General features: G+C 53.6%; 1 protein-coding gene across 1 annotated transcript in view; it reads left to right on the top strand.

Moving 5' to 3' along the window:
* Lrp1 (LDL receptor related protein 1) overlaps window positions 1-17,086 on the top strand; it is an 82,257-nt gene that overhangs the window by 24,528 nt on the left and 40,643 nt on the right. Inside the window, exons 7-20 of the mRNA XM_005358010.2 lie at window positions 3,618-3,780; window positions 3,888-4,110; window positions 5,254-5,443; window positions 5,733-5,876; window positions 6,837-7,073; window positions 8,190-8,370; window positions 9,082-9,304; window positions 10,304-10,505; window positions 10,741-10,866; window positions 13,753-13,893; window positions 14,013-14,138; window positions 14,503-14,619; window positions 14,978-15,058; window positions 16,565-16,732. Of these exons, the coding sequence (XP_005358067.1) occupies window positions 3,618-3,780; window positions 3,888-4,110; window positions 5,254-5,443; window positions 5,733-5,876; window positions 6,837-7,073; window positions 8,190-8,370; window positions 9,082-9,304; window positions 10,304-10,505; window positions 10,741-10,866; window positions 13,753-13,893; window positions 14,013-14,138; window positions 14,503-14,619; window positions 14,978-15,058; window positions 16,565-16,732 (2,322 nt within the window). The remainder of the gene's footprint in view (window positions 1-3,617; window positions 3,781-3,887; window positions 4,111-5,253; window positions 5,444-5,732; window positions 5,877-6,836; window positions 7,074-8,189; window positions 8,371-9,081; window positions 9,305-10,303; window positions 10,506-10,740; window positions 10,867-13,752; window positions 13,894-14,012; window positions 14,139-14,502; window positions 14,620-14,977; window positions 15,059-16,564; window positions 16,733-17,086) is intronic.

Genomic DNA, 17,086 nt, shown 5'->3' with positions numbered 1-17,086 from the left:
TGTAGGGGTGGAGTGTGTAGGGATGGAGTGTGTAGGGGTGGAGTGTGGTGGGGATGGAGTTGGTTGCAAGGATGAAATGTTTCATGCTGCGTGTTCTGAATGGACCATCCCAGTTTACTGGTGAGAATACAATATTGACTAACTTACCTATAGTTCAAGTTTGGAGCTGACAGAACCAGAACTCAGATCCAATATTCAGAGCCCATCAGAACCTAGGGCAGAGCTGAGCATTGGAACCAGGGTTGAACGTATTAGAATAAGGACCAGAACCCAGTATAATAGGATTCTTTCATCACTGAGGGACTTGGTGTGTGCTCTGTGGTCTTTGGGTGTGTAGATGTATCTGGAGCTATATTCTGAAGATATAAAAATCTCTTTCCTGCACCCAGATTTCCTTATTTTACAGAAAGTAACTTAAACTAGTGTCTTCTTGGGGTCTGCTGGGGGCCGTGTTTCTCGGAAAGAAGCCACCACTTAAGAAATACGTCTTGAGCAATGTGGATGATGGAGACATTGAGAAGAACTGGACTCTGTGTGCTGAGCCTCGGGCTGGGTCTGCAGAGCAGCTAAGCACTTCTAAACGCAGCTCTATTCTAGGCCCTGGAACTGAAAGTCCCTCTCGATGACACAATCGGGCCGGGCCGTGGTCTTCCTTCCTGACTCATTCGCCCTTCTCAAGTCCTAACCTCCCTTCCCTAGACCCCCACCAAACTCCTCCCTCTGCACAGGATCCCTTCTCCTCCTGGAGCACAGGAGCTGTTCTGGGACAAGTCAGCCCCGTGTCACCCGTCAGGCGGTTTTGCTATATTGTTAGTTTAGGTTGGTTGGGTGGGGGTTAGTTGTTTGTTTCAGATTTCTTTGACCATTTCTCACTTAGGTGTCTCTATGTGTGCCTGTGTGAGTTTATATGCATCGTGTGTGCAGATGCCCTGGAGGTGTAGGTGGTTGTGAGCCACCTACCTGATCTAGGTGTTGGAAGCCACACCCAGGGTTGCTGGATGAGTGGCAGCACCGAGCCATCTCTCCAGCCCCTGGTTGATTTTTTGAGAGTCTCCTGTCACCCCTACTGGCCTTGGAACTCACTAAGTAACAAAGGCTAGCCTTAAACTCCTGACCCTCCTTCTTTTCCTTCCTCCTAAGTGCTGGGATCATATACAATGTTTGTCACATGCCCAGCTTTCACCGTCTAGGTTTATGGAACAGGAATACTCAGCTCCTGTAGACACAAGCCCAGGGCTCCACCTGAACCCCAAGCTATAGGACCCAGGCCAGTACCCCAGGGACTGGTCATGGGCAATGAGGAATGATGATCCCAGTATGACTTCCTCTCTGCACCGCTTTGGAGTGGTGGCCTGTTTCTGCTGGGGATGGGGGGAGGCAGAGGAATCTGAACTTTAGGAGAGAGGAAAATAATGTGTGTGTGTGGGGGGGGTTGTATAACAAAGGAGTTTGCTTACGGCTAATAATCTCCAGCTGCAAAAATACCAAAGGGGAGGCCAGACTGGCCAGGGACGTCATTTCTCGCCAACTCCTTACCGGCCTGCTGAATGGGACTCTGCTTGGCCTTTGGGGAGGTGAGGGGAACCCAGCCAAGGACAAATGTATGAGAGCAGGGACTGTGACTACCCTTCTCTCCCAGAGGTGGGAGGGGATGCAGGCCAGGAGAGGGGCTCCCACTCAGACAGGTCACCCCATCTCGAGGCTTGGACCGAGTGCGGAGCTGCATCTGGGAGCAGGGCATCAGATCTCTGCAGGGTTCTCTTCCCTTCTTGCCAAGGGTGGATGGGGGAGCAGGGCCAGGGTGTTGTCAGTCTTAGGGCTGGGCAGTGACTCAGGAAGCCTGAGGAAGTTGGAGAGAAGGCCATCTGTGCCAGCTGGTGCTGGGAAAACAAGATTTGACTGATGAATTTTGCATACATGCCAGCGGCCCCCCAAACCCCCGCAGTGCCCACCAAGTAAAGGGCACACAGCCCTGTTGATTTTTAGCTTCCCTGCTGGCTGCATGGGGCCGCAGAAATGTCCCTGCTTTGGGACGTCAGCTTCCTTTGGAGGTGGCCCAGCGGTTTCATTTTAATCTGGTTTCTCTGTGGCACAGTGTATGGGGCAGCTCCGTCTTCTTTAACTCTTACACTGTGCTTTCTTCCTCTGTGACCTTGGCCTTCTCCTGCTCCTTTGCCCCTCTCCCCAAGACCAGGTAGTCCTGGGAGCCCAGAGGACAAAGTCGCTAGGTTTGGGACTGTTGCGGGCACCTGATAACCTCACCCCTGTGACCGCTTCCTTCGGTCGGTCGTCTCAGGGTGGGGTTTACTAGAGGGGACCTGAAGAGGAAACCATTTATGAAAGCCTCCAGTGATGCCTCTCCCTCCCCCCTCCCCCCAGCCTCAGTCCTGTGACTATGAGTCAGTGACTCGATGGACAGCCAACTTCCCTGGGTGCCACGTTCCTATTCCTTTTACCCCCTCCCACTATTAAGAAATAGCTCCTGAATCCCTCTGGAGAGGAGGGGTGAGGGTTGGGAGGAGTTGAGCAGAGCCCACAGTTACGCTTGTAGCTGTGAAGTAGAGGAATTCCCACCTGGCTGAGTGTGGATACCACAGGATAAGCTTCAACCAAAGGCAAATAGCGAAAAGGTGTCTTTACCTATTGTTGAAATAGGGCAGATAAAAATCTCTGCCTTAGGAACTTTCTGGTTTGGAGAGACCTTACTTCTGAGGGTGTCAGAAAGGTGTCAGTGGGGGGCATGGAAGCCAGAATGTGTTGGAAAGGAGACAAAGGTCATCCTTGTCCCCATCCCCCTTCTATGGCCCTTCACGACTTAGAGTGGTGACCATGGTAGCGGAAGCTCCTCTTTCTGTTTCTGTTTCTCCTGGTTTATCCAGGGTCCTATCTTCACCTCCTCCTGAACTCTGTCCCTCTGGGCTTTCCTGGCAGAGGAGGGTATTCAGCAATGAGAACACAGAAAAGTCAGGGACGTGAGGGGACATTCTACGCATGTTACTGACTCCTAGCCTTGTGCCAGCAATCTTGTGTTGTGCTGTATGAACTTAATATTTTGAAATATTTTCCTCCAAGCTGAGTTCATTTATGAACATTCTGCTTTTCAGTTTGTTTTTTTTTTTAACTTATGCAACATGTACAGCCTCCAGCCAGTACTCCTTGTTAGTATGAGATAATTAGACTTACCATGTAAAGCGAATATAAGTCTGGCCCTAACCAAAGATACGTGTGGTTTTGATTAGTTATGATGCTCTTATCTCAAGGAAAAGCAAATTAAAAAGAAAATATTGGGGTGAATCGGTAGGCCTAGCTACCCTCTGCCTTTTGGTACTACAAGATGGTTCTTTCCTGTTGAAGGCTGGATTAGAATTAGAATAGTCTGTCAATCAGCCAATGCTTGTCTAATCCCCCATGCTTATGACAACCCTGAGCACAGGATGGGGGTTGGGGGCGATGAGATACTTGGGGGAGACAGGACTGTGCCTGTGACCCCCACAGAGCTCAGGGGAAGGTGATTGGCTGGCTGGGGGAGGATCAGGCTCCAGAGAAGGCTTGCTCACAGGAGGGATGGGTACCTGTGGGAGGGCCCTGCCCACATAGCTCTTTCATTCTCTCCCCAGATGTGGAACAGATGGCTATTGACTGGCTGACAGGAAACTTCTACTTTGTGGATGACATCGACGATAGGATCTTTGTCTGCAACCGAAATGGGGACACCTGTGTCACTTTGCTAGACCTGGAACTCTACAACCCCAAAGGCATTGCCCTGGACCCTGCCATGGGGTGAGAATGGCAGGCTAGGGTTCTGATTCTGGACAGATGAGGCAGAAGCTATAGTGGGAAAGGGGGTCCCATTGACTGCACCCCATTTAACACGTATGCACCCACAGGAAGGTCTTCTTCACTGACTATGGGCAGATCCCAAAGGTGGAGCGCTGTGACATGGATGGGCAGAATCGCACCAAACTGGTCGATAGCAAGATCGTATTTCCGCACGGCATCACCCTGGACCTGGTCAGCCGCCTTGTCTACTGGGCGGACGCTTACCTAGACTACATTGAGGTGGTGGACTATGAGGGCAAGGGCCGGCAGACCATCATCCAAGGCATCCTGGTGAGGGAGCTTTTGTCTGGGGGAACCATTAATCAGCATCTTCCGGTGAGGGGGGTGTCCTTTGCAGGGGACTCCCAGTAAGTGTGGACTGTATGGGAGTGTAGTCAACACTCGCGTCTTCTGGTGGGAGTGGAGCCAGCAGGAATGGGAGAGAAGGGAGAGAGGATATGGCTTCAATTCTGATGGGAACAGTCACTTATAAAGGCACCTTTTACTTCCTTTTTCTTATTTGATGCCTAAAATAGCCCCCGGGAGATGAGCAGGCAGTTGACAAAAGCGGGGTTCAAAGATGTTTGGTAATTTGCCAGAGGTTACACAACTGGGCAGCAAGCACTTGATCCCAGCCAGGAGGTCTTGTCGCTCAGCGGTAGAACATCCATTCTGGCGTAACTTGCATGAGCAACTGTCCCTGGGGTTTTGCCTGGAACTCTTCTGGTTTTAAGCTTGAAAGTCTCACAGACCACAAACCCTGATCTTAGGCAAATTAAAGCAGCTGGTTACTATAGGCTTCCTTGGGACACGTGTGTGTACTTTGTCCCCTCAGAATCTGCATCAGGCTGCCCTGTCCACAGAGGTTAGGGCCCAGTCTAATTCAGCTGAAAATTGTCAGAGCACCACCCATAGGGAGGTGGCGTGGTCCACCGATCAGCACCCAGGTGCTGGGTAGCAGCATAGAGACAGAGCACAAGGGGAATATCATCTCTTAGAAAAGCTCCAGACGGTCCTTAAAGAGGTGCTTTGGGAAGGATGAGCAGGAACTTGGCAGACACTTTCCAGAACAGAGGTGTCGAGAATTTAGCATTGAGTTAAATAAAACCGGAAGGTGGACTTGGAAGGGTTTTTTTTTTTTTAAAGGTTTTTATTTATTATGTATACAGTGTTCTGTCTGCATATATGCCAACTCGCCAGAGAGGGCACCAGATCTCATTACAGATGGTTGTGAGCCACCATGTGGTTGCTGGGAATTGAACTCAGGACCTCAGGAAGAGCAGTCAGTGCTTTTAACCTCTGAGCCATCTCTCCAGCGCCCCCCGGAAGGTGGACTTGGGGGAGTCGATGGTAGAGTGTGGGTGGAAGCCACAGGCCTGCTGGGCGAAGGAAGCATCCCTTTGTCTCACTGACCAACCCTGCCTGCCATCCCAGATTGAGCACCTGTACGGCTTGACCGTGTTTGAGAACTACCTGTACGCCACCAACTCGGACAATGCCAACACCCAGCAGAAGACCAGCGTGATTCGAGTGAACCGCTTCAACAGCACAGAGTACCAGGTTGTCACCCGTGTGGACAAGGGTGGAGCCCTGCACATCTACCATCAGAGGCGTCAGCCCCGAGGTGAGCGGACTCCAAGCTCTAGATCACAGTTCTTCTAGGGAGCTCTTATTTTTTCTTATCAGGAGTGTTTCTAGGCACCTACCCCAAGCTACCAACCCTGGCTTCTCCCATGGATCTCCTTGTCTCTCCATGTTCCCAGTTCCCTTGTACCGGAATCTAAGTTGTGACAGGGCAGTGGGATATTAGTCCTGTGGCTTCCAACTTCTAAAATGGGGCCCGAATGAAGACCCACCCTGACGGCCTGAGCGGAGCCTTGCGGGGTGCTGACAGCTCTCCTCTCTGCCCCCAGTACGGAGTCATGCCTGTGAGAATGACCAGTATGGGAAGCCAGGTGGCTGCTCCGACATCTGCCTGCTTGCCAACAGCCACAAGGCGAGGACCTGCCGGTGCCGCTCTGGCTTCAGCCTGGGAAGTGACGGGAAGTCCTGCAAGAGTGAGTGACAGGGAGGGTGTGGGGGTGGGTCCTCAGATGTTCCTCCACAACCCGTGCCTCTGTTGAGATGCAGAGAAGCAAAGGGTGGAGATGTAAGGAGCCCGCATCCAAGAGCAGCCTGCTTCCTACTTCCCATTCATTCACTATATGAGTATCTAGCAAACACACGCTGGGTGTTTGACGCTCTTCTGGCAGTGAAGGGTGTGTAAGGAAGATAAAGGCAAGTTTATGGCAGCAAGAACTTCTCTGAGGACACCTGTCTAAGCCACGCTCTCTGTGGATAAAGTCAGGCAGCCAGTCATATGACTAACCTGAGGCAAGAGTGGTTCTGGAGGAGGGAACTTAAGGTACACAGGCCCTGAGGCCAGCGCAGGGTGTGGTACACTGAGAAGAGCAGAGGGACTGAGTGATGGGAGTGAAGGGAGAAGCTGCTCACTGGGCTGAGGCGCTTACGGCCCCTATGGAGAGAAATGGTGTGATTGAGTTCATACTATATAAGCTTATTTGGTGCTGGGTAGAAACCGGGCCACAGGGAAGAGGCCAGGCGTGGGTAAGAGTGATGCGGTTTAGGCTAGGATGATGGTAGAGGAAGTGGTGGAAAGTGACCAGATTCCAACATATTTTGATAGTCCTCCTCTTAAGGCCCAAATCTTACTACTGAATAGTAGGTGTTAAAGTGACATCAAGCCTCCCTTGACCTCCCATCCCACATGTCAAACCTCAGGACACAGCCCTAGGACTAGAGTTGAGCATGCTCTCCTGTGTTCTCTTTGACTGACTCAGCCCCGACTGCTCCATGTCTCCTGACGCAGCAAACCCAACACACGGCATCTCCTCAGACCCAGACTCCAAGCTGGGTGGTGATCATGTGTGCGTGTGGATGTGTGAGCACGTGCATGTATGAGTGTGTGTGAGCGTGTGTGCATGCATTTAACTTTGTGCCCTTTGTGCTTACCCTAGAGCCTGAGCACGAACTGTTCCTCGTGTATGGCAAGGGCCGGCCGGGAATCATCAGAGGCATGGACATGGGGGCCAAGGTCCCGGATGAACACATGATCCCCATTGAGAACCTTATGAATCCACGGGCTCTGGACTTCCACGCGGAGACTGGCTTCATCTACTTCGCTGACACCACCAGCTACCTCATCGGCCGCCAGAAAATCGACGGCACCGAGAGGGAGACCATCCTGAAGGACGGTGAGGGCGTCAGGAGGGAGGTGTGTGGGCGGTGCTTCTGAGGGATGTGGCACTTGAGTCAGGAAGCCATCAGAGGCTTAGACATCTTCCTCGCAGCGTGAAGAGTCTTCTGCTGACTGGCTGGCTGGGCTGGTTGGCATGGAGATGAGGGGATAGACAGGTTGACCCCTCCATGACCTCCTTCTTGGCTGAGCCAAAAAGAGTCAGGAGGATGGATGGGTTAGGCAGTGTGGGCTGCCTTTGCCAGCCCTTGGGAAAACGTAGGGTCTCTCTGCCATTGGCTCAGAGCCCTGGAGCTGTGTGTAGCACACAGCCAAGAGAGGCCCAAGCAAGGCCCTGGGTCAGGCCTGAGTTGGGCCTGCCGGGCAGATAGGGCACATGGTGTGTGTAGCTGGATCTTATAGCCACGGGAACCTGCACCATTATGTGGCCTGAGAAAAATGTGTCCGGGCCTGACCTACTTTGGCAGAGCCCCCATGGAGTATCATCAGAGCCGCCCCGTGGAGGCTTCTGGGCTGTGTGTATTTTGCCTCAGAACTGTACTTGGGGGCTCCGGGATCTGATTCCCCAACCAGCCAATCTGACTGATACCAGTCACTCCCCTGAGCCTGGCTCCCCATCCCCCATGCAACTCAGAGAACCTTGGCAGTCAGCAATCATAAGACTGTGGAAATCAGAAGTGACTCCTAGTCAGGAAAAGGTTGGGGTTCCCTTTACCAGGGGAACTGCTATTTAGGGGGGTACTTAAGATGAAGCCTTTGGCTAAGGGAAAAGTCACTTCCTAATTTATTCATTTTGTGAGCTCAGGGTTTTTAGGCCTAGGCCGTGGCGTCACACTTGTTCTGGTAGCTGGTGTGTCTACCTAAGCACAGGCCCAGACATGCCCTCATCCGAGAGCCTCCATCAATCACATAGTTCCCTGGCTGCCCCGTGCTGCTTTTAGAGATTGACTCAACACAAATGTGACAACTAAAGGGTCCCTCCCTCCCAGCCTCTCCCCTGCTGTGCCCACCATCGGGGCACCAGGTGCTTCCTACTCTCTCTCCCTGCCTGGCCCCCGTCTCTCCCTGCTTTCTGCACCCTCATCGCCCTCTCTACCCCCCACCCCCTCCCCAGGCATTCACAACGTGGAGGGCGTAGCTGTGGACTGGATGGGAGACAATCTTTATTGGACTGATGACGGCCCCAAGAAGACCATTAGCGTGGCCAGGCTGGAGAAAGCTGCCCAGACTAGAAAGACTCTAATTGAGGGCAAGATGACCCACCCCAGGGCCATTGTAGTGGATCCGCTCAATGGGTGAGTGTGCCCAGGCCTTGGGTTGGGGGAGGGAAACAGCAACGCAGGGGGTGTGGGGGCGTGGGGAGGCAGGCAGACCCGTGAAGCAGGAATGGGAACCTGGGAAAGAGAACAGATGTTTGTCCATCTTAAGGGCAGAGGCCGAAACCGTAATACGTACCGGAAGTCTGCTTCTTCATCTCGTAGTCCAGAGCTCTCTACTGGTTCCCCTTGGCCCCACGCCTTTGGGCCTGCCCCAGTGCTTGTTGGGCCACATCTTCCCATACCCAGCAGTTCTCTCCCCATTATGAGCTGTCTGGGATGCAGTTAACAGCAGATTCAGTTTCTTGTCAGCACCGAGGCTCAGAGAAGCCATCCTCACCGTCTCTTCGCCCCTACCTGCTGCCCGGCTTCTCTCCACCCCCTTCACTTTTAATTTTTCTCCTGATTTTATCACACTCTCTGGCACAACCTTCTGGAGTGACTTGTTTCTCGTGGGGTGCACACTCCCGAGGGGTGGGGAACCTTGGTCTCTGCCAGAGGCTTGCCCAGCTCCAGTAGGCACCCATCAGGTGTTGGTTGGATGGAGGCCAGAGTAAGTGAACGTGTGTCTCTGGAATGGACAGCTCAGACCACTGGGAGGAGTACTGGATGTCTCCTAGTTTAGCCTCACAGGAGAGACTGTTAATGGCAACGGTGACCCATGTGGTGCTGACCAGTCCCTGCCCACAGGTGGATGTACTGGACAGACTGGGAGGAGGACCCCAAGGACAGCCGGCGAGGGCGTCTGGAGAGGGCTTGGATGGACGGCTCACACCGAGATATCTTTGTCACCTCCAAGACGGTGCTTTGGCCCAACGGGCTAAGCCTGGATATCCCAGCTGGACGCCTCTACTGGGTCGATGCCTTCTATGATCGAATCGAGACCATACTGCTCAATGGCACCGACCGGAAGGTGGGCAGGCATGTGTGCATTGCTAACCCCTGTTCCTATGCAGGAAACTCCGTGAGAATGTGGAACTCTGTGTGTCCAGGACTGTGTGTTGCTTATATGTTTACTCATGGCTCCATAAATGGTACACCTGTGTGTTTGTGTGTCGTGTGTGTTGTTTATCTGAGAATGTCTGTCAGCCTCTGCTCGCATTCACACCCGTGTATGCACCTCTGTGCTTACACACACATACGCAACACACTGTGGGGTAGCCCTGCACCAAAGCGTGCGCTGCCTAGGGACAGCATATGTGCACATTTGTTCACTTGGGTGGCTTGGTACTTCAAGAGTTGCGTTTGTGTTTAGGCGTGTGGATCAAAGTCTTCGGTGTATCAGGTCCCTCACAGTACAGCTCGTGGCTACCTCTGTGGTCTCCACATCCCAACACTCTTTGAACAAGCAACACTAAGACCTCTACTCTCGAAGCTTTGCTCCCTGGGAATCTACCCAGCTCCTTCTGGTTCCTCTTCCCCCAGATCACCACATATGCCTCCACAAGACAATGGGTACTCAGGGGCAAATCTGTTCCTAGTATCCATCACAGCTTGACCCTTAGTATTGGCTGCTGTGTGTGTGTGCGCACACGTGTGTGTGTGTGTGTGTGTACGTGTGTGCGTGCGTGTGCATGTGCGTGCGCATGCGTGTGTGTGTACATGTGCACATGTGCGTGTGAGTGCGCGTGTGTGTGTGTGTGCGTGCGTGTGCGCGCACGCGTATGTGTACATGTGTGAATGTGCGTGCGTGTGTGCATGTGTGTGCATGTGCGTGCGCGTGTGTGTGCGTGTGTGTGCATGCGTGTGTGTGTGTGTGTGCCATAAAGGAGTGATGAATGGCCCCAGGAGAGGACAGTAAGGACAGCATCCTTTCTGGGCACCTGAAGGGGTTAGCATTACCAGGGCCCAATCATCCTTTAGGCATCTCTATTTGACCCCATCTCCTCAGAAACATCCCCTCCATTCCTAGATTGTATACGAGGGTCCTGAATTGAATCATGCCTTTGGCCTGTGTCACCATGGCAACTACCTCTTTTGGACCGAGTACCGGAGTGGCAGTGTCTACCGCCTGGAACGGGGTGCAGCAGGCACACCCCCTACCGTGACCCTTCTGCGCAGCGAGCGGCCTCCTATCTTTGAGATCCGAATGTACGATGCGCAACAGCAGCAAGGTACTCCCGTGGGATAGGTTAGGGACAGGAGGTTGGCAGGATGGAACCCTAGGCTCTGATACCCAAGGCTTCCAAGAAGTCCTCCTACTCTGTTTCCTGTTCACTTCTTGTTCCATGGCTGTGTTCTGTCTCTTTCAACGCGATCTTCCTCTCCCGACTTCCTCTTACATCTCCTCAGTCTTTGTGCCTTGTTCTTTAACCTTGCTGCCCATCCCTGTCCTCCCCTCTCCTGCAGTGGGTACCAACAAATGCCGGGTGAATAACGGGGGCTGCAGCAGCCTGTGCCTCGCCACCCCTGGGAGCCGCCAGTGTGCCTGTGCTGAAGACCAGGTGTTGGATACAGATGGCGTCACTTGCTTGGGTATGAGGGGCCTGGCTGGGGGCAAGGATGGGAAGGTAGCTCCTGCAGGAGAATGCCACGTAGAAGGAAAGACCAGGGGAATGCTCTGGTCTCAGGAGGCAAAGAGACGCCCTGTGGGGCTGAGCTTCAGGGAGACTCTGGGGCTAAAGGCTTTGGAAGTGGCGACTTGAAAGAGCGTGAAACTCAGGGCAAATGAATGGGGAGCGAGACAACCATGTAAGGAGATGATTCTTAACTCCTTTTAACTTGAATTCATTATCAGAGTGAAATAACAGTAGTTCAGAATACCGTAGACTGGGTATGGTGGTACCGTTCCTTTAATTCCAGCACTCAGAAGGCAGAGACAGGTGGATCTCTGAGTTCAAGGCCAACTTCGTCTATGGAGTGAGCTTCATGGCTGCATAGTGAGCCCCTGTCTTTCAAAAAGGCAAAAATGAAACCAGCGAAATATTGTAAATTAGTCAGGTAATGTGTACATATCTATTCCCAGCACTGGGGAGCTGAGGCAGGGGAATTGCAAGGTCCAGGCCAGCGTGGAGACCCTGTCTCAAAAACAAACACATTTTAAAAGGACATTTAGGAGAATGGTGGCCACCACTGTGTTGTTGTGAGCCACATAGGTGCTCGTTCTGTTTTGTACATAGCTGTCACCCTGCGTGTCTGGACATCTGTGGCCTTATCCGTCACAGTACCCTCTCTTACCTTTGTTCATTTATTTTCATGTGCCAGGAATCAATTTAATGCCTCATATACATTAGATAATCCCTCTACCCCTGTGTTACAGCCTCCATGCCTTACATTCACGAGTTTATGTTTTGTTTTGTTTTGTTTTGTTTTGTTTGAGACAGGGTTTCTCTGTGTAGCCCTAGCTGTCCTGGAACTCACTCTGTAGACCATGCTGGCCTTGAACTCACAGAGATCTGCCAGCCTCGGCCTTCCAAGTGCAGGGATTAAAAGCCCAGCTCATTCATGATTTTATTTATTTGTTTTTATTTTATGTGTGCGGGTATTTTGCCTGTATGTCTGTGCACTGTGTGCGTGCAGTGCCCACGGTGGCCAGAAGAGGCATCAGATTCCCTGGAACTAGAGTTGTAAAGAGTTGCCAGCCACCGTGTGGGTGCTGGGGATGCAACCTGGGTCCTCTGGAAGAGCAGTCATTGCTCTTGACTACTGAGCCACCTCTCTGGTCCCCAAGCTCCTGTTTTCCTCAGTACAAGTACAACTCTAGATGTTGACCACTAGGTAAGGCCTTGGGTTCAGTTCTCAGGATCACACACACAATTGAGATTAAAATAATCTTTGCAAAAATGAATAAATGTGCAGTATATAAAAATATAAAGAAGAATGCACAGATCATTGCTCTGCACGCTTACCTCTGCGTGACAGGAGTCGCGTTGCACACGCTCTCCTGTCTCCTGCTTCAGCCACTTGGCGGTGTACCATGAATACGTAAGCAGCTGTTTTAACGGCCAAAGTGTCCCGTCATTTACTCAACCGTTTCTCCGCTGTTGCAGAGGTACCCTCTACAGTAGGAGGTGGTTTTCAGTTCTGTGTTTTACAATCATAGCCGACTCTCACTGAGCAGAGACTATGTGTTGTTTTAAGCATTTCCCGTGTAGTAGTAATTTACGTATTCCCTAAAACCTCTCTTTGGGAATGGCGTTTTTTATCATTCCTACTATAAGTGAAGAAACTGAGGCCCTAGTTAGCACAGGCAGTCAGACCTGAGAGCCTGACCCCAGCGTCCATTTCTTAAAAACCCTTCTGCATTTCTCGCCTCCTTACCCTTTCCCATGGTCAGAATAGTTTTCTCATCACAGTGCGAGGAGTGAAAATGGCGTCAGTAGCCAGGTGTGGTGGCGCACACCTTGGAGACAGAGGCAGGTGGATCTCTGTGACTTCCAGGCCATCCTGGTCTACAGAGAGAAGTCTAAGCCAGTCAAGGCTACATAGTGAGATCTTCTATCAAAAAGAAAAGAAAAAGGGGTCAGTAGAGCGCCAGCTGAGAGCAAGGCTGAGGCCAGTGGAGGTTGAGCCATTGGCAGAGGCCGTGGAACTGGGAGGGACCAGGGTAACGATGGTCTTTGTGGACATGGACATCATTAAGAATGGAGGCAGGGATGATTGGAGAGGAAGTGACCCTGGACCAGGAGCAGAGCAGACTTAACCATCACAGAGAGTGGTCTGAGAGGGTCAGCGCTGACTTCTAGGAAGGTGGAGGCAGGACAGCCAAGAAGCCCTGTGTGGGGCAAAGTCCAGGCCCAGGGGCCCGTGGGGTGGAGGAGAGAGAACTGGCACATGGGACCCTGGAGAAGTTTTCGGAATATGGTGGGAAAAGGGAAGTGCAAAGGTTGGGGCCGCTGACGTTACAGTCTGGGCTCCAGGTTGCCAGGCTCCAGGTTGCCAGCCGCACAGGCAGAGGCCTGCTTAGACGCTAAGGTGCACGCACAGTGATGGTGAGGTACCCTGCAGGACAGGAGGGTGGAGCGTGCAGAGGTCGAGGGACTGTCTTCGCTCCTGCAGTGGAGCTGATGGATTTGTGAGCATCCAGGACAGGACCTTGCGGGACTGAGATGCCTCTCAGGGGCTGCTCAGGAAGTCAGCAGTGGACCACACAAACCTCTGGTGTGTCGTAATGGGTTCTCTTGAAAGCTGTTTTGCTCTCGGACTGCAGGGAGATACAGACATTGCCATGCATATCACATTGCCCGAGAAAGAGTTACCGCTTCTAACCGAATAATTTGCTCGTGGAGAATTATGCACTAGGGGAAAAATTACTCTGTGTGTTATCAAAAACAAGAGATGAAAAGAGAAGTGAGGGACTCTTAGCACCTGTCCCATGGCCTGGGTCTAACCTTCCCCCTCACACTCCTGTGGTGCCCACAGCGAACCCATCCTACGTGCCCCCACCGCAATGCCAGCCGGGCGAGTTTGCCTGCGCCAACAGCCGCTGTATCCAGGAGCGCTGGAAGTGTGACGGTGACAACGATTGCCTGGACAACAGTGACGAGGCGCCAGCGCTGTGCCGTGAGTCGCCCCGCCCACCCCGGCGGCTAGGCAGCAAGGCGCTGGACGTGGCTGTACCTGAGTGGCCCGAGAACCAGAGACCACCCTCTCGCTGACCCCTGACATGTCCCCCTCCCCAGATCAGCACACCTGCCCCTCGGACCGGTTCAAGTGTGAGAACAACCGGTGCATCCCCAACCGCTGGCTCTGTGACGGGGACAATGACTGTGGGAACAGCGAGGACGAATCCAATGCCACCTGCTCAGGTGCGGACTGGGCACCGTGGGTGGGGAAGGGAAGAAAAGAGCCTGCGTTCCCAGAGCAGAGGAACGGGGGGGGGGGCTGGACAGGAGGTGGGATCCTCTGTTCCCTGCCAGGATGGACAAACCAACAGAGCTGGGCTTATAGGGAAACAGGTGTAACTCAAGATAGAGATGTGGCTGGAGCCTTGTCCCAAAGATCCCAGAGACCCCTTGGGAGAGGGAGTCAGGCACCAGTGGGATCTGGGACACTAGAGAATAACATTTCTCACAGAGCAGACCTGGGAGCAGAGGGGGAGGGGGGAAGGAAAGGACTTGAAGCAGCGAGGGACTGGATGATGAGTTCTTACGTCTGCTCCCCGCCCCCCAGCTCGCACCTGCCCACCCAACCAGTTCTCCTGTGCCAGTGGCCGCTGCATCCCTATCTCCTGGACCTGTGATCTGGATGATGACTGCGGGGACCGCTCCGATGAGTCAGCCTCATGTGGTAAGAGGGACAGCAGGAGAGCCAGGCTGGCCAAGGGGAGGGGCAGCTCATGGGTGGTGGCACCTGGTAGCCTTGAGAAAGTTATCTCCCGTGGCCTCCCTCCGTGGAGTTTTGTTTACATCAGGGATCTAATAATAGCATCACCGTCACAGTGTTGGTTTGGGGGGGAGGGGGTAGTGGGGAACCTCAGTGCTTGTGTTGGTGCCTAGCAGGGGCGACTGAGCAGTTTCCCGGGGAGCCTCTTGCACCCTCATCTGGCTAAAGGCTCCTCCCTATGTAAGGGTCCCCTTCGCCACCTGCTCAGTGTGAGGACGCATGGCTTTGAGAACCCTACTCAACTGTTCCTTCTCCCTGACAGCCTATCCCACCTGCTTCCCCCTGACTCAGTTTACCTGCAACAACGGCAGATGCATTAACATCAATTGGAGATGTGACAATGGTGAGCCCTACCTCCTTCCTTCTACTGCGGTTCCTAGGAAAGCCAGAAGCCACAGCCAGGCCCCTGGTGGAAAAGGGCGAAATCTTAGCTGGGGCTCTCTGCAGGGCACTGGAATCCCCAAGGATTAGCTAGGAGAGAAGAGGACGAGCCAAGGTGGGCGGAAGGAAGGCCTTACTTACCTTGCATCATCTCCTGCCTGCGCAGGGCAGAGCTGCCTGCCTTCTGGCAGGATTCAAGGGGCTGAGAAAAGTTTAGTGAGGATTCAAGGATTAGCCTAGAGCCCATCCCTTTCTCCCCATTTCCCCTCTCTCCCGGGGGGGTCCTTACCGCATGCCCTAGGCTCTGGGCTTCAGGCTTGGAAGCACACCTGGAGGTCAACCATGGACCAGGTGATGTCAGCCCTGAGCCAGAGGGGCCGCAGTGTGTGTAAACAGGCATGCAAGTGATTGTTTGTTGCGTGTGCTGTTTCGGGCTCTGTCCTGTCTGGCGTGGTGTGGTGTTGTGTTGTGGCATGCTGCCCCAGAGGCTCATGTGAGGATGGGTTGGGTCAGTGCCATGTTGCCCTCCTCCTTGCTGTGTCTCTAGTGCCAATGGTTGCCCTGGCGGTTTCTGTGTTTCAGAGAAGGATTGTGGGGACGGCTCTGACGAAAAGACCTGTCCTGAGCCTGCCGGTCAGTGCATAGACGCACATGCACCATCACCCCAGGACCCCCCAGCCTCAGTTTCCCCAGTCCCCTAGGCTTGCTAGTTCAGAGCTACCAGGACACACACAGACAAAAGCGGCAGAGGCAGGAGTGGAAATCACAGGAACGATGCTGCAGAGAGGACACAGGGGCACTTCAGAGGGAAGAGGAAGTGACAGAGGTGGTGTTGAGGAAGCTGAGACCTGGGGGAGGAAGAGCAAATCCAGTTAGGAGGGGGACAGGAGCACACTCTGAGACGACTGGCCCCTCGGTCCCGGTGAGCCCTGTCAGTGCCAGAGGACGTCACTCTAGGGCCCAGCAGGCAGGATGTTCACCCAGACACCTACCTCAGAACTCCCGAGCCTCAGCTGCAGGCAGACCCCTGGGAGTTAGCACCAGCGTCAGTGTCTGGCAATGTCCACGCTCAGGGTGTGGTTGGATAAAGGCCTTTCCAGCCAGCACGCTCTCACCTGTACTCCAGCCTCCATTCTCTCCCAGACCAGGGGAACCTCTGCCTAGGCCCCCCAGAAGTAAGCAGTCCCTGTTCCCACACTCTGTGAAAAGGGTGCCCCCACCCCCAGCTTTCTGAGACTCAAGAGTGAGGGCCTCCTGGAGCCCAGCCCCCCACCCTCCCCACCTGCGGGCCATGGTGCATGCTGCGGTCTATGCAGTTTCTGTGACTTTTCTGTTTGTTGTTTTTCTCAGTGGGGGTGGGGTGGGCTGTGGGTGGGAACGAGGGGCCGAGTGGGCCACGCTGGGGTCACAGAAGAGGTAGTTCTGCTAACCCCATCTTCGACTCTCTCCTTCTTCCCCTCCCCCCCAGACAACGACTGTGGGGACAACAGTGACGAGGCCGGCTGCAGCCACTCCTGCTCCAGCACCCAGTTCAAGTGCAATAGCGGGCGCTGCATCCCTGAACACTGGACCTGTGACGGGGACAACGACTGTGGGGATTACAGCGACGAGACGCATGCCAACTGTACCAACCAGGGTGAGCCCTCTGAGCAGCCCTCGGCCCATCCAGCCACCCGCCCCGCTGCGTCAGCACCCGGGAACCCTGAGGTTTGCCTCTTGTCCTTGAGGAGGCACCGGCCCCACGGGGAAAGAGATAGCATGCAGATCGTTGCCACAGGCTGCTCAGATTGAGGGCCTGGCCCTTGGGGGCCTTAGGTTTCAGCTGCAGCTCTGCAACTTGTTATCTAGGTGGCCTTGGACAGGTCACTTATCTCTGTGGGCCTCTGAGTTTCCCTTACGAAAGGGTAAGACCAGCGCTGGCCTGGCCCTGCTGATAGGAGGTCAATGAGGTGAGCGCAGAAACGCAGTGCAGGGACGTGTCTGGTAAAGC

The sequence above is a fragment of the Microtus ochrogaster genome, chromosome 24, assembly GCF_000317375.1.
Source record: "Microtus ochrogaster isolate Prairie Vole_2 chromosome 24, MicOch1.0, whole genome shotgun sequence".
NCBI lineage: Eukaryota > Metazoa > Chordata > Mammalia > Rodentia > Cricetidae > Microtus > Microtus ochrogaster.
Note: the sequence above shows the minus strand (reverse complement) of the source record. Positions and strands in the feature narration are given on the sequence as shown.